General features: G+C 31.9%; 2 protein-coding genes across 6 annotated transcripts in view; both read left to right on the forward strand.

Annotated features, from left to right (window-relative positions):
• Nucleotides 1-17,553, forward strand: part of LOC105214540 (kinesin-like protein KIF13A) — a 178,866-nt gene that overhangs the window by 67,368 nt on the left and 93,945 nt on the right. The window lies entirely within an intron of this gene.
• LOC105217347 (aquaporin AQPAn.G) overlaps nucleotides 1-17,553 on the forward strand; it is a 55,255-nt gene that overhangs the window by 33,535 nt on the left and 4,167 nt on the right. Inside the window, exon 1 of one of the 5 annotated variants that reach the window (XM_011192295.3) lies at nucleotides 16,359-16,701. The exons of the other annotated variants lie outside the window; for them this stretch is intronic. Within the exon in view, the coding sequence (XP_011190597.1) occupies nucleotides 16,637-16,701 (65 nt within the window). The 5' untranslated portion in view covers nucleotides 16,359-16,636. Of the gene's footprint in view, nucleotides 1-16,358; nucleotides 16,702-17,553 lie in introns of those variants that run through there. 5 annotated transcript variants of the gene reach the window in all.

Consider the following 17,553-nt stretch of genomic DNA (forward strand, 5'->3'; position numbering starts at 1 on the left):
CTTAATAGTTAGTTTCCTCGCATTAAACTTTGTGGTTGATAAGATAAACTGTAGTGTGTAGTTAAAGATAATTCAAACCTTGTTGTGGTGTACTTATTGCATATTTATAGTAACTGGACATAATATTTACACAATTGATAGCATTGACCTTGTTCAAAAGTATAAGTGTAAGTGAAAAACAGCGTTGGGGCATTGAAGTTTACAACACAACAACTAACAGGGTTGCCATAAATTTAGATGAGGTTCAGTGCTATGCATTTTATTGTAGTTCAACAATGATGTTGAGGTTATGCCCACATACCGCGAAGAGAAGTTCTCTGCATCAAACATTAGAGCTTTTAGATTCTAAGCTAATTATATATATATTTGGCGTAGGAACCGCTTTAAGCGATTATAGCCGAATCCACCATAGCGCGCCACTCATTCCTCCTTTTTGATTTTTGGCGCCAACTGGAAACACCAAGTGAAGCCAGGTCACTTTGCACTTGGTCTTTCCACCGGAGTGGAGGTCGTCCTCTTCCGCGGCTTCCTCCAGCGGGTACTGCATCGAATACTTTCAGAGCTGGAGTGTTTTCTTCCATCCGTACAACATGACCTAGCCAGCGTAGCCGCTGTCTTTTTATTCGCTGAACTATGTCAATGTCGTCGTATAAATCGTCATCATTCCATCGTCTGCGGTATTCGCCGTTGCCAATGTTTAGAGGACCATAAATCTTGCGCAAAACCTTTCTCTCGAAAACCCCAAGAGTCGTCTCATCGGATGTTGTCATCGTCCACGCTTCAGCGCCATACATCAGGACGGGAATAATGAGCGACTTATAAAGGGTGATTTTTTAAGAGCTTGATAACTTTTAAAAAAAAAAAAACGCATAAAATTTGCAAAATCTCATCGGTTCTTTATTTGAAACGTTAGATTGGTTCATGACATTTACTTTTTGAAGATAATTTCATTTAAATGTTGACCGCGGCTGCGTCTTAGGTGGTCCATTCGGAAAGTCCAATTTTGGGCAACTTTTTCGAGCATTTCGGCCGGAATAGCCCGAATTTCTTCGGAAATGTTGTCTTCCAAAGCTGGAATAGTTGCTGGCTTATTTCTGTAGACTTTAGACTTGACGTAGCCCCACAAAAAATAGTCTAAAGGCGTTAAATCGCATGATCTTGGTGGCCAACTTACGGGTCCATTTCTTGAGATGAATTGTTCTCCGAAGTTTTCCCTCAAAATGGCCATAGAATCGCGAGCTGTGTGGCATGTAGCGCCATCTTGTTGAAACCACATGTCAACCAAGTTCAGTTCTTCCATTTTTGGCAACAAAAAGTTTGTTAGCATCGAACGATAGCGATCGCCATTCACCGTAACGTTGCGTCCAACAGCATCTTTGAAAAAATACGGTCCAATGATTCCACCAGCGTACAAACCACACCAAACAGTGCATTTTTCGGGATGCATGGGCAGTTCTTGAACGGCTTCTGGTTGCTCTTCACCCCAAATGCGGCAATTTTGCTTATTTACGTAGCCATTCAACCAGAAATGAGCCTCATCGCTGAACAAAATTTGTCGATAAAAAAGCGGATTTCACATTTCGAACCGAACACTGATTTTGGTAATAAAATTCAATGATTTGCAAGCGTTGCTCGTTAGTAAGTCTATTCATGATGAAATGTCAAAGCATACTGAGCATCTTTCTCTTTGACACCATGTCTGAAATCCCACGTGATCTGTCAAATACTAATGCATGAAAATCCTAACCTCAAAAAAATCACCCGTTAGAGTTTGATTTTGGTTCGTCGAGAGAGGACTTTACTTTTCAATTGCCTACTCAGTCCAAAGTAGCACCTGTTGGCAAGAGTGATTCTGCGTTGGATTTCAAGGCTGACATTGTTGGTGTTGTTAATGCTGGTTCCCAGATAAACGAAATTATCTACAACTTCAAAGTTATGACTGTCAACAGTGACGTGGGAGCCAAGACGCGAGTGCGCTGACTGTTTGTTTGATGACAGGAGATATTTCGTCTTGTCCTCATTCACCACCAGACCCATACGCTTCGCTTCTTTATCTAGTCTGGAAAACGCAGAACAAACGGCGCGGTTGTTGCTTCCGATGATATCAATATCATCGGCATACGCCAGGAGCTGTACACTCTTGTAGAAGATTGTACCCTCTCTATTTAGTTCTGCAGCTCGTATTATTTTTTCCAGCAATAGATTGAAGAAGTCGCACGATAGTGAGTCACCCTGTCTGAAGCCTCGTTTGGTATCGAACGGCTCGGAGAGGTCCTTCCCGATCCTGACGGAGCTTTTGATGTTGCTCAACGTCAGCTTACATAGCCGTATTAGTTTTGCAGGGATACCAAATTCAGACATCGCGGCACAAAGGCAGCTCCTTTTCGTGCTATCGAAGGCAGCTTTAAAATCGATAAAAAGATGGTGAGTATCGATTCTTCTCTCTCGGGTCTTTTCCAAGATTTGGCGCATGGTGAATATCTGGTCCATTGTGGATTTTCCAGGTCTAAAGCCACACTGATAAGGTCCAGTTCGTTGACGGTGGGCTTTAGTCTTTCACACAATACGCTCGACAAAACCTTATATGCGATATTGAGGAGACTTATACCACGGTAGTTGGCGCAGATTGTGGGGTCTCCCTTCTTATGGATTGGGCAGAGCACACTAAGATTCCAATCGTCAGGCTATTCTAATTAGACTATCTCTATTATTGTAGATTTATTTTACAAAATTTCCTCTTTCTCTACTGAACCCTAAAAGTATGCATGGCATTTAGAAAGGGAATTTTATGATTTAAAAATTTCGTAATATTTAGCGAAGAACTCTTATGCAATGTACTTATGTATATTTCTTGGTACTTATAAGTGTGTGGCCTCTTCTCTCTTTATTAAGCTATAAAACCATGCCTATTGTGACAATAATCATCTAATTGCTTAACAAATTATTTGCTCAAATAATTCTAATCATAAAAAACACAACTAATCATCACATTTTTTTTGATAATTTGTTTTTATCTCGAATCCACTAATTATGTTACACTTATCAACGCATTAAAAATCTTTTTTTATCACACGATCTATTACTGCCTATTTAGGTGCTAATTGCATGCCTTCTGTGGTTGTCACTTTTAGCCAACAAAACACTAAAAGCTCTCATCTCCGGTAGTAACATTAAGCGGTTGCTGTAAAGAGACTAGTTCACCAACCATAAAAGAACCAGTACTGGTTTGATGATCTATTAGTCTATCTGAGTACAGTTAATGTGTGATTTGTAGCAGGTTTGGGATTTGTATTGTAAATGCTCTCGTTGTTTCACTCAACATTGAAAGATGAAGATAATGGTTGGAAGCTTTCCAAATGTCTTTATGTTAGCAAAATTTAGCTTTAGGCACATTTATTGAGAAACTTTTTTAGTTTTAAAGGGGATTGTATTTTCTCCAAAATAACTGAAATTTATAATCTGTTAATTATGGAATATAAACTATTGAAAGCTTTTAAAAGCTTTTTTTTTAATTTGAAACGGAACTGTATATTTCCAAAATAACTTTTTTTTCTATTTTGTTAATTAAACTAAATAAATAGTAAACTATAGAAAGCTTCTACAAAAGCTTTTAAGAGCTTTTGTGAAAGATTTTAAGAGCTTTTACAAAAGCTTATAAACCTTTGCGGTGACTTTAGTATAAGGCGTAACATTTCTGAAACTTTAAGGATTGATTACAAATCTGGAGAAAAGCTATTAAATACATATAGAAAATCTGTGGTCCTAAAAGCTTTCATATTATATATTTGTTATTCATTTTTTCATAAACTGTTTTTTGTCGAAAATCGTTCAAAAGCTGTAAAAATATCAACAACTAAACTTAATTTTATTTCGACCAGTACTGCACCAAATCAGACTAGTGCTGATTTCATAAAAATTTACTACTGGTTCTGTATTCCAGCACCATCGGGTTGAATGATTGATATGTCTACAGCCGTATGTATGTAAGCGTAGCTGTTAATTTCTGTTGGCTAAATAAGATACGAGACATAATAATTTAGATTTGTGTGAATTAGCTTTTAACTGCCTTGATAAACGGTAACAAGTTCGCAAGTATATCGCTGAGCAAATATTTGATAAAATTGTGTTGCTATTTATATACATTATACACATTGTAAAAGCGTGCAGACGACATTATTAAGAGATTTTCGGACTTTAAACAAATATTAGATATTATCATACATTCATAAAAGCACACACACATACACAAAGAAAAATTACAAAATATTTCAATAAGAGTTAGAGCCTACTAGAGTTATCTAGCTTACATAATTCTGTTCATTCGTTTGCATTGGAGCGCGTCATGTGACTTGTATACTTAGTCTCCATACATACATGCAAGTGTGTACAGAGTAGTTTAGATTAATCATACGCCACGTGGTACCCACTGAGTATGTGGAGGCGGGTGACTTTTTGTAGGCGACAATGTTTCAGTGTGGATTTTGTTGTTGTTGTTGTTGTTGTTGTTTCCACAGTTATATTTATATGGTTTAATTGCTCTGATTTGAGGCGCTTTTTCGTTGTTGTTGTTGTTATTGTGCAGGGAGTATATTCCAAAGAAGATAAGTTTGACATGTCGTATGATTAACCTAAATACTGAACATACTCGTATTGAGGTAAAGTGAATATAAATTTTATTTAAATTATTATTTAGTAATTATTAAAAAATTATTGAAATAAAAAAATAGTGTTTCAGAGAATTTATAAAAAGAATACTACAGTTCAAACATATAAAATAAATAAAAATATAAAATAAATTTAAAAATTACCAAAGGTCTTTGACAAAAGAAAAAAAATCAAAAAAAATTAAAAAAAAAAAAACAAATTATAAACATTAAAAAATTGAAGGCTTAAATGAATAAAAAAAATTAAAACTTGTAAAAGTTTAAACAAAAAAATTATAAAATTTTGGACAAATTTAAATTGAATAAAAAAAAATTATTATAAATATTTATTATTTCTAAAATAATTTTAAAAATAAAAACAAATTTTAAAATTATAAATTAAATATTTTATATAAACAACCATGTCATGTGACAATTATACTATTTCTAATATGTTTGCTGAATTCTTTAAGTCTAATTATTGTTCTAACTCCCCTACGAATGTGCCATATCAGCATGTGTCTTGTCCGAGTACCGTTATTAATGCACCAATCATTTCTGAATTAGATGTCTTAAACCATCTAGATACATTGAAAAGTTCGTTTAAATATGGCCCCGATATGATTCCCTCATTCTTCCTTAAAAATTGTGCAAAATATATTTATCTACCTTTAACCAAGCTTTTCAACTCATCTCTTAAACAAGGTATTTTTCCGTCATTGTGGAAAATCTCTTTTATAATACCTTTGCATAAAAGCGGTGTTAGATCACCCGTTGAGAACTATAGGGGGATAGCAAAAATGTCAGCTCTACCCAAACTTTTTGAAGCTATTATCACTGACCAAATTACATTCTCGATTTCTCCATTGATTTCATTTTCTCAGCATGGATTCTGTAAAGGGAAATCTACAGCGACAAACTTGCTGACTCCTAGTTACAATACCCATTCTGATAAGTTAGAGTCTGTTCAAAAACAATTTTTACTTTTTGCTTTAGGTCACTTACACTGGGATTTAAGATTGAATCTTTCTCCATATACTAGTCGTTTAAAGCTTATAAATCTACCTACACTCACTAGCGGTAGGGAAATGCTAGGTATAATATTTCTAGTAAAACTTCTGAATGGTTTTGTTTGTAGCTCTTTCCTTTTGTCTGATATCAAGTTTACAGTCCTATTTCGTTCATCTAGGCAGTTTAGACCATTACTTTTAAAATCTTCGAGAACAAATTTTGAGTTAAACGAACCATTCCGCCAAATATGTTATGATTTTAATTCTCATTCCAGCACATTTGACCTGTCTGATTCGATCTTTAGCATTAAAAAAAACTATTTTGTCTTCGCTTAATAAGTAACATTAAAAATTTGTTAACCTTTTGTTTTTGAAAATTTTAAATCTTAGCTGTTGAAATTTTTCTTTCTGTAGCTGAGCAGTTTGAGATCTCGACGCTTAAAAACTCTTGCCTTTCATGACTCGGCAAATTCCGCTCGTTTGCGGATTGCGCCCCACGCGTCGGTTGGGCGGGAGGTGGGTAATCGTTTGCGTTTATAATAATGATTCTGCAAAAAAAAAAAAATAAAATTAAAAAAATGTAAACAAAAAATTTTGCAAAAATTTATAAATATTTTTAAAATAATTTATGAAATAAATATATTTTCAAATTAATTTATATTTATAAATTTATGAAATAAATATATTTTAAAAATTAAAAGTATGAAACTTAAAAAATATATGGATATATAAAAATAATCACTCTCCAAAATGTGTTTAATAAAAGCTACACTGATTTAAAAAAAAATTAAAATAAATAACAAAATTAATAAAAAAAAATATTTATACAAAAATATTCACGGTACAAAAATGTTATAAACGGTTAATAAATTACTTGATCTATGTATTATAACAAACTAATTGTTATAATTTAATATTTCAATTAGCCCTAATTCTAATTTTAATTATTATTATTATTCAATGCAAGAATTATTTGCTAAATATGATCTAAATGCGTTCACAATTCAATACAAACTTATTAAATTGAATTAAAATTAAATGATTGGCACTCCTACATACATCAATTGAATAATAAAATTGCATTCAATTACACTGAGCAACTTTGTGCGCTGAATTAAAAAGCGCAATTAATGCCAAATTAAAGACTTCACCGTATACATAAATATACAAATTTTATTATGAACCTGAATATATATGTGTATGTGTGTGTGTGTATTTATGCTAATTGGTTGGTAGTAATGAATTAAAGCGGGACACAAGTGATTGGCATGTGTTTGCATAAGCGTGCACAGCCGCGAGCATATACATACATATGTATATATGTAGGTACATGTGAAGATTTATATAAGAATGCATAATAACACTGTTAACAAAATACTTGTGAACTTTAAGGCTTCACGTCATGGCGATGGCGAATTTACGCGTGCAACCTAGAATTGTTTTTGCCTGTCAACTTTTTGTTTTTGTTGTTGCTTTTAAGTATATATATTTATATTTACTTCTACGCCACTTAGTTGTTTATTTATTATTTTTGTAGTTGTCACTCCTTGATTTGTTTGCTAGTGTCAAGTACGCGTGGCTAACGTGTAACTAAATATATAATATTCTTGGCATTAATGGTAAATCAAGTGACGTTAATTTAAATAAATAGAAATTATCAAAAACTATGATAATAGTTGATGAGTGTGTGTGTGCAGATATACCCAGTAGGAAAAGCCACTAGTTACGAACTGGTTCGTTTGTCATGTATTTAGTAACCATTTGTTAACACACAGTTAAAGAGATAATTAATTACTTTAGATCACAAACCAGTTCAATGTGTTATCAGTGTTTTTCTAGTCCATAGGAAACGGAAAGATTAAACGGAAATATTTAAAATAAGGTTTTAAAGGAAACTATTGAAAATAGATCTGCCAATGTTCATATACATAACTCTGCCTATGTGCTTATGCTTTCGATCTTGATTGGAGAATGCTTATTGACTCTTCTTCATGAAATTAGCTTGTTGGTTCGTATAATATACGTTATTTAATTATATAATTTTTATTTTATTGAATTGTTTGAAGAAACATTTATGTTTTTATATGTTTAAAATTTTACACTTAATCATCTTTTTAAAAAAATTATTATTATTTTTTGTATAAATTTCATTCTTGATTATTAGTTTATTTATTATTATTTCTTTATATTTTTAATAAAATCTGTCTAACAAGTTTGATTTTCCCTACAGGCTACTTACAGTTCTTAAGTATTCTTAAGTGGGGATGTTTTAAAAATATTTTATCAATAAAATCACACAAATAGCATGAAAATTCTTGTGATTTTCGCTGATTAAAATCGAAAGATTAAATGTGTGGAGTACAAAATAGACTAAGCTGGTAGGCTTATTAAAATAAAAAATACAAAAAAAACTACTAAGGTATTTACAGTCATTTGTAAAAAATAAAAAAGTAGATTTTGCAGGAAATGTGTATGTACTGTTGGGTGCGATAAAGTCATTCGAAAAAGCGTTGCCACTTTGATTAAATCTCATCAAGGTTTACAACTTTCCAAACAATTTTGACTAAATTTCGCAAAAAAAAAAATCGTATGTGTTAAGAAATCATTTAATATTCATAATTTTTTTGTTTTTAATTTTTAATTTGATCATTTTTATACTCTCGCAACAAAAGTTGCTAAGAGAGTATTATAGTTTTGTTCACATAATGGTAGTTTGTAAGTCAGTAAGTCATAAAACTAAACGAGTTAGATATAGGGTTATGTATATCAAAATGATCAGGGTGACGAGACGAGTCAAAATGTCTGTATGTCTGTCTGTCCGCCCGTCCGTCCGTGCAACGGATAACTTGATTAAAAATTGAGATATGATGATCTTGATGAAACTTGGAACACATGTTCCTTGGGACCGTGAGAGGGCGAAATCGGACCATCCAACCGAAAACACATAAGGTGTCATAACTAAGCCATAAATAAAGTTATAAAAGTAAAATTTGGAACAAAGGATCGCAGTGGAAAGGGCATATTTGGATGTAATTTTTTTGGGGAAGTGGGCGTGGCCTCGTGGCCCCCAATAAAGCTATCTAAGCCAAACTTTCTACAGTCGGTTCTCTTACGTACCCCACCACACAACATGAAAATAGCGAGAGTATAAAATGTTCGGTTGCACCCGTACTTAGCCTTTCCTTACTTGTTACTATTAAGGAACCTAACCTAAACTAAACTGTAAAGGATTAATGTACTCTAAATTCGAATTTAAACTTTTTTAGGATAAACTCTGATTTCACTTTCACTCTTTTCTATTTACGATGGTGAATTATTTAAGAATTAATTTTATTCTTCGTACTCCAAGAAGCTGCACCGCAGTAAACAACAAAAAATCAGTACTCAAGACCTTTTAAGAAAATTTGTGTATGATGAACTCAGTCTTTTTCAATAAATTTTTAAGCTAAACACTAAAATGACTAATAAACTCGAGTTTATGCCACCAATATAACACTCATATATTAAATTACTCCAAAAAGGTTAGGTTCAATACCATAAATAATAGTTTTTTTTATAAAAAAAAAAAAAATTATTTAGAAAAAAGTGGAATTTTGGCGTAAATATTGTAGCCAGTTTTTTTTTATGGTAAAATATGGAACTGTTTGTTCTGAGCATTTTAGCAAAAAAATTTGATGGCGCCGAAATGTAGGCAACGTTTTTAATGTGATCTTTCTGATATGTACCTTAATTTCATAAAGGGAAACAGTTGTTGGATTTGTGAGGATTGTTTTGTAACAAATAATTAGAAAAATTAAAAATAAAATTTCAAATAAATCTTATCTTTCGACTACATATGTAATATAGCGATTTAATTCAAAGTTAGCTCTGTGCTTGTATTTAACAAATGCTCCAATTATCGCTACTTTAAAATTTACATTCCTGCATTTTATAAATTGATTTTCCATACCACAAAGTCATTCAACCAGCTTATTTTCGCACTTTGCCAACCAATTTGCACGCACTTGTCTGCATTCAGCCGCGCGTTGATGGAAAATTTCACGCAATTACTTGATAATTGCCCCTATCATACGCAATTCAATACAAGGCAAAACAAATTAAAATGCGAAAATTGAACGCATTGAACATAGCGCTGCAGTACAGCAAAAACGCTGCAAACGCACAAAATTACATCAAAAATGCGTGAGATCAATTGATCGATAGCCGCTGGACAATGATGAGTGCGAATTGCATTTGAACTGCAATTTATGTCACTGATTCGAGACAATCAGCAATTCAAGCGATTTAATTGCACTTTCTACTAGGCGTATGGTTATATATAAGTACAGATATATAATATGAATGTATACATGATTGCTTCTCTTGATGATGCAAATTTATCTATAATCAATATTGGATTTCCACTTTGCATTTTTCAATTTTCAATACTTATTGCAGTCGCAAGTGCACACACACATATAAATATGTATATTTTTATATGTATGGCAGTGTAAATTCACTGCGGAATGCGCGTGGCGTCAATTTTTAACACTTGCTAATTGCAAAGGTACATAGTTATATACTCTATGTATATATAAGTAAATATTGTATGTATGTACAAATATATGTTAATTTGCCTGCGCAAGCACTTGTCAATTGTGTTCCTACTTGAGTTGATCTGCATATTTTACTACAATGACACAAATGACTTGCCATAAGCTGTTAATAAGTAGCTTGCTTATCAATAAACAAAACTTATTTACTCAATAATGAATAAATACTAATACATAAACACACACACGTGCACATATTGAAGCATATACAATCTGTTAGATAAGCTTTGATCAGTTGAGCAACAGGAAAGCGCCATAAAGTCAAGAGGGGTCAAGCACTCAATCGCTTCCATAAAAGCAAATCAGGATGTTTGTATGTATGTATATTATGGTTATATATAGGTGATTACTGCATGCTATAATTCAAAATTTATGGCGTGATTTCTTACCGTTGATTAGGTAGAACTTATTGTTTTGCATTACCATTGGAAGCGCTTAATAAATGCAAAATAGTGGCATTTATTTAATCTTAATTTCGAGTGCACACACACGTGTGCAAAATAAATGCAATATATACATTTAAAAGTATAAATTTATATACATACATATATATATATTTACTCATATGTAAACTTTGTTAATCTAAAGCGTCAACTAACGGTGCTTATCTAGAAAGTATGCAAAATTTGAATGAAATTTGCGAAATTCATTTTGTGTCATCGGAGTTTGTGTCAGATAAGTGACGCTGTGTCACAACACTGGAAGCGAACTGTCACATAACATTTGACAACTGACGCGCAGTTATCTAGTGCGGACGGCAAGCTGTCAAGTAGGTATGGCTCGTGGAGAAATGTAGAAATGTTTGCATAAAAATCAGTTGGGAATTTGGGTGAAAGTTAGAAATATAAAGATAACAAGTAAGGAAGGGCTAAGTTCGGGTGTAACCGAACATTTTATACTCTCGCAATTTATTTATTTAACTTTATTTATATTATATAATACACAATTTGACCCACATATTCGTCATATATATTGTATAGAGTCCATTGAAAGTTGGAAACCATAATATTAGGTTAGAAGCACCGAGGTCCTCATGTTCGATATATGGGGCCTTAAAAACCTATGGTCCGATTTCGGCGATTTTTAGAATGGGGCTGCCACACTATTAACATAGTATTTGTGCAAAGTTCTGCACCGATATCTTCACTAGTACTTACTTTATATATTGTAAAGTAAACGATTCAGATTGTCTTCAAAGCTCTGGTATATAGGAAGTAGGCGTGGTTGTGAAGCGATTTGGCCTATTTTCACAACATATCATTGGGATGTAAGGAAACTATTACAAACCAAGTTTGATTGGAATCGGTCTAGTAGTTCCTGAGATATGGTTTTTGACCCATAAGTGGGCGACGCCACGCCCATTTTCCATTTTGTAAAAAAAATCTGAGTGCAGCTTTTATCTGCCATTTCTTATGTGAAATTTAGTGTTTTTGACGTTTTTCGTTAGTGAGTTAACCAACTTTTAGTAATTTTCAACCTAACTTTTGTATGGGAGGTGGGCGTGGTTATAATCCGATTTCTTTCATTTTTGGACTGTATTAGGAAGTGGCTAAAAAACACGACTGCAGAAAGTTTAGCTTATATAGCTCTATTGGTTTGCGAGATATGTACAAAAAACTTAGTAGGGGGCGGGGCCACACCCACTTCCCCAAAAAAATTACATCCAAATATGCCCCTTCATAGTGCGATCCTTCATACCAAATTTTATTTCCTTAGCTTTATTTATGGCTTAGTTATGGCACTTTATGTGTTTTCGGTTTTCGCCATTTTGTGGGCGTGGTAGTGGTCCGATTTTGCTCATTTTCGAAAGCAACCTTCCTATGCTGCCAAGAAATAAGTGTGCAAAGTTTCATTAAGATATTTTAATTTTTACTCAAGTTATATCTAACTCGTTTAGTTTTGGGTGTTACAAACAACCGTTATGTGAACAAAACTATAATACTCTCTTTAGCAACATTTGTTGCGAGAGTATAAAAATAGTTAAATAAATGAAATCTGTTAGCACAGATAATGCTATGGTAATTAAAAGAAAAAATGTAAAATTGTTGGCATCAAAAATATCAGCAAATCTTTAATTAGAACCCGATTATTTTCTTTATTGAATAAATATGGGAAATGGTCTGCCGAGATATCCGAAAACTCGAGAACATTAAAAAAAAATTGTCAAAAATTGAAATTTGTACAGAAAAGTAGCAAATTTAATTTAAGATTCCAAAACAAATAATTGAATAAGCCATTACAGAGGTTCCCAAGATTGCAACACGCGATAGAAAGCCCAAAATATCATTGCCTGTCAAAAAAATATATTTTGCTGTGATAAGAATAATTTATTTATTTCTTCAAAAGAAATTTAATTTTGTTTTAATAGTGATATTGACCCATCATCTATTCGCAGGGTGCTTACAAATGAATATCTCAAGCCCCTAAGCACAAGAAATATGCCTATGTTGCCAAAAAAAGTACGTGTAACAAAGACAAATGTTTACTGAAGGATATGTGCTTAGCAATTTCCTACTCTGACAAAACAAAAGTAAGGTTATTTAGTTCTGAACGAGGTATTCATCGCATAAGAAAGCCGAAAAATTTAGTATAAAACTCTAAGTACACGATAAAGACCGCTAAATATGGTGGCGGAAAAATTATGATTTGAAGATCGTTTTCACACAATGGTCTAGAGCCATGCCATAGCTAACAAGGCACTATAAAGGCAAGCGATTATGTTGCGGTACGTCAAAAATGTATGAGACAGTATTCTGAAGATAATATGGCACTTAGACGGATAATTCATTAAAACAATGACCCAAAAATCATGGCTAAATGTACAAAAGAACGGTTTGGGGTCAACAATTTAACTATGGTGGAGTGGCGCCGGATCTAAATTCCACAGAATATTTTGTGGAATACAGTGAAATACAATTAGAGCATTTCCGGTTTTAAATCTGCCAAAACCTAGTTTGCTTCATGCGGAAGTGATATGGATCCAAGTTAAACAACCATAGATATTCAAAAAACATATTCAACTAATTTGAAACTAATGGTAACAAAATTGAAGGAAACCCAGTTTCATATTTTTATAATATATAATTTGTATTTTTTAGTAAAACTGGGGGTGTCCTTATTATTTTTCACATGTCAAAAACGGCTAATTATAAAAAAATTTAAATAAAATAAAAAGCTTTGCTAAATCCTCATAAAATTAAAGAAACATTTTGAATATGTTGCCAATAAATTTGCTTCATTAGTTGCCTTCGATTTTCTCACATTTCTAGATGGACATTGACTTCATCTAGACTAGGGCACTGTCCTTATTATTTTTCACATAACTGTATAACGGATTTTCTTACATATTCCTATTCGTTAGTTGATCACTTGCACATTATTACTATAAAATAGAATATACAGATAAGAAAAAGCAAAAAATCCCGTTTGATTTGCTTTATTTTTCTAATTTTTTTTATATTAACCGCATATACTAACGTTTTTGGCTGTTCGTTGAAATAGTAGTTCTTGATTTTCTTCAACGAAAAGTGCCGAAAAAAATATAAGATTGTGAATGGTGAGTTTGATTATCTTGATTAAAGAAAATGCACTGAAATATATATATATATATATATATATCTAAATGCCGCATTATATGTTTAAATGCTGGAGATTTAAAATAAAAATTTAGAATTATTAAAAAAACATTGATATTTTTTTAAATAAAATATAATTCAAATTTAAATTGGCATTAAAGTGTCCAGATTATTGATTTTCTAAATAAAAAATGGCTTCTATAGCTAATCTAGGAATGTTTAATACTGAATTTATTGATAAATATATTAATACTAAAATCTTAAAGCAGATATAAACAAATAAAATTATATAAAATATTTTTTGTTTATCGATTTTTGTGGTTTTTGTTTGTTTTTAATTCGCTAAAAACTCAGAGAGCCTTGAATTGGGGAGCTGGTATTGGTATTAATTTTTCGAATTTATTAAAGTAATTAAATTAAAATATTTTTTTTTTCTAATTTTCTAAAAAGAAACGGTAAAACATATTTTTTTAACTTTAAAATTTTTTAAAATAATATTTAAAGAAAATTGTATACCATTATTTATAAAAATTATTTTTTAAAATAATCTAACAACAAGCCGGTACAAAGAAATTTGTTTTTTAATATTTTTTGATAAATTTTTTTTAATAATTAATATTTTTAAATACAATTTAAGGATTTTTTTAAATACAATACTTCAAAAAATAATATTATAAAAAAAAATAATTATATATTTAAATATTTTTAATTTTTTCATATTTATTTTATGTTATTTATATTTATACAATGTTTTGAAAAATATACAATTAATTAATTTGAAAAAATTAAATAATTTTTTTTTTTTGAAAAATATAATATTCGCTTTCTTTATATCAGATACCAGTTATTTGTTCGCCATTCACCAGCTTATTTATTAATCATAAACAACTACAATCAGCCAAATAACTCTCAGTGTTACACTAAGAACCTTAAGTGGGATCACTTCATAGAATCGTAAGTTTGTGTAAAATTGACGTGCACAGTTATAATGCTAGTAATAAGGAGATTAGTTGCTTTGATTGCGTAGATTAGCGGCATTCACAACCAAATACCTACCACTTGAAGACTGGACTTAATGCATTTTAAGCCTACTTTTCAACACGTTCAACAATGTTGACGATTAATATATTTAAATGCTTTAATATATAAATATCTACAGATTACAGTTATCTAATTCATGTGTTAGCGCTTAATTGAAGTGTCTTATCAATAAAATTGTACAAAAATAAATCAAAGTAAATATTTAAATGTACGTATATAAATAAACAAATAGATTAGATGTGTGCGTATTTACACACGTCACTTTTTGGCCTGACATTGTGGGTACAATGAAGTGACAAGTATATATATATATATATATATATAATAGATATATACATATATAAATATACCTATCATCACACATAGTTACTTTGCCATCTCGCTAATCCCTAAGCCTATCCGCAGCACATTCAAACAATTTAAAGTAACAACAACAACAATGAAGATGATAAATAAACCTGAAGTGGCTAAGTTCATTCCAAATCCGCTAATAAATTTTTCGGACATTTTTATGGTATAATCGTTGAAGTAAGTCATAATTTATTAGTGGACTACGCAAGCATTGTGATGAGCATGAAAACTTTCAACAACAACACCAACAACAAGAAAGTACTGCTTAGCTAAGAAACGGCTGATAACTTATCGGCGTCAGGCAGCAAATGCAGTGTGATACGCCTGTGGTTGTTGTTTTACTATTATATGTTGTTGTTGTTGTATTGCTACTGTTGTCCTATGTTTTTGTTGTTTTCCCATTATATTTTTGTTATTTTTGTTGTTGTTCACTTGTGGATGCTGCGCGTTGGTCATCTGACAGCTTCATTGTGACACCTCGGCAGGTGGTGACAGCGCTGTCGAAGTTCAGTTTATACCGTTAGGTGACTATAGACAACACGGCGATTCGCATAAATAACGGCGAAAGGCATACAGAAAGGAAGTGCAAGCAAAAATAACTGTTAATTCAAGAGTTTTCAAGAGAGGAATTTCCGGAACAAAGTGTTTGAATGTAGTAGTTTTCGGTGAAATAAATCAAACAAATACAACAACAAATAAGATTTCATATTTTTGTATGCCACACACGCACACACACACACACACACATAGGCGTACCGTTAATCAACATTATCGACCTTTTTTAATCGTCAATTAAGTGCTATTGTGCCACCGTAGGTGTGGAAAAATATTCCGATAAGATATAGCCGATACAAAAGGAATAACAACAACATTAAAACTACAACAAAAACTATAGCATACACTTAACGGATCTGCCACCGAAATCAAGCGCAACGAGAAATTTATGTACAAAATTGATTGCATATCTATCATACGATTATCGCGCGATTGATAAATCCCACACACAAACATACATTTTTTACTCACGCACACATACATACTAGCTTGCTGCTGCGCTTGTGTGCAGGTAAACAAAAACATTCTTTTGGCACGCTGAAGAAGTTCGGAGTTTTTTTTTCAATTTCTTTCCAATTTTTTTATTAATAAAAATTCTGACGTGAAATACTCGAGCACATATATACACCCAACCATAAATACTTAAAATATTTGATTAAACGGTATATTATATACATACATACCGACGCGCCGCTGATCGCCAGTGTGTGCATCGCCAGAGCAGATTAAGTAGTCTTTAAATCGTTGTTAAGTAGGCCAGACGTGCAAGTGAACCCAATAAGAAAGGTCGACCCCGGAAAAAAAGTAATTTAATAACTGCGGCGTTGGTATACGTGTGTGTGTGTAACTCGCGTTGAAGCGTGTAAATAATGTCGCAGAACGGCAACTCAGCGCAAACCATTAAAATTGAGGATGCGCCAACGACGACACAAAGGTGCGTGGGTGGGAGAGTGTGTGGGGGTTGCGAAACTTTTTATGAAATTAACTGTGCTTAACGAGTACATATATGTATATCTACTCTATAAACAAAATACATATAATATATATGAATACCAATCATAATAATGCAATAATTCTTATTTTCCGAAAGTGTCCTCTCGGTATTATCATTTTCATTAATTTTCATATTTGTGTGTACATATATGTATTTGTTGCTGACACACCTTCAATGCTGATAATTAATAATCAACTTTGTACCGAAATTATAAATGAGTGTTATGCATGATATCATAAGGTCTGTTATTCGGTGGTATGACAAAATCCATAACCACATACACGCAGAGTACAGTGACTTGAAAAAGTTTTCTTACAAAATTAATAATAAAAAAAATGTATATCTTTTTATTTTTATTCTTCTTCTTTTCATTATTTATATTTATAATTTTAATTTGTATTTTTTTCCATTTTTTTTAATTTTATAATTTATTTTTTATATTTATATAATATTTTTTTTATTTAATTTTTATAATGTTTTTTTTTATAAAATTGTATATATTTTATTTAATTCACATGCTCGAACTAGCTAAAATAGGTTTTATGAAGGAAAAACAACAAAAAAATTAAATAATTTAATCGCAGAGTTATCTCACAGAATTAAAAAAGAACGCTTCAACTCGTATGTATGTCTGTATATACAGAATGTACACGTGCATCAAAAATTCCATCACTTCATCCCAGAGTGTCTGCATTATGTATGTTAAGCTAAAAAAATTCCACGAACTTTTTCCGTTCCATTTCTTTTGTTTTACTTTTTCTCAGCGATCACTTAGTAGTCAGTGACTTGCAC

The sequence above is a fragment of the Zeugodacus cucurbitae genome, chromosome 6 (genome assembly GCF_028554725.1).
Source record: "Zeugodacus cucurbitae isolate PBARC_wt_2022May chromosome 6, idZeuCucr1.2, whole genome shotgun sequence".
Lineage (NCBI taxonomy): Eukaryota > Metazoa > Arthropoda > Insecta > Diptera > Tephritidae > Zeugodacus > Zeugodacus cucurbitae.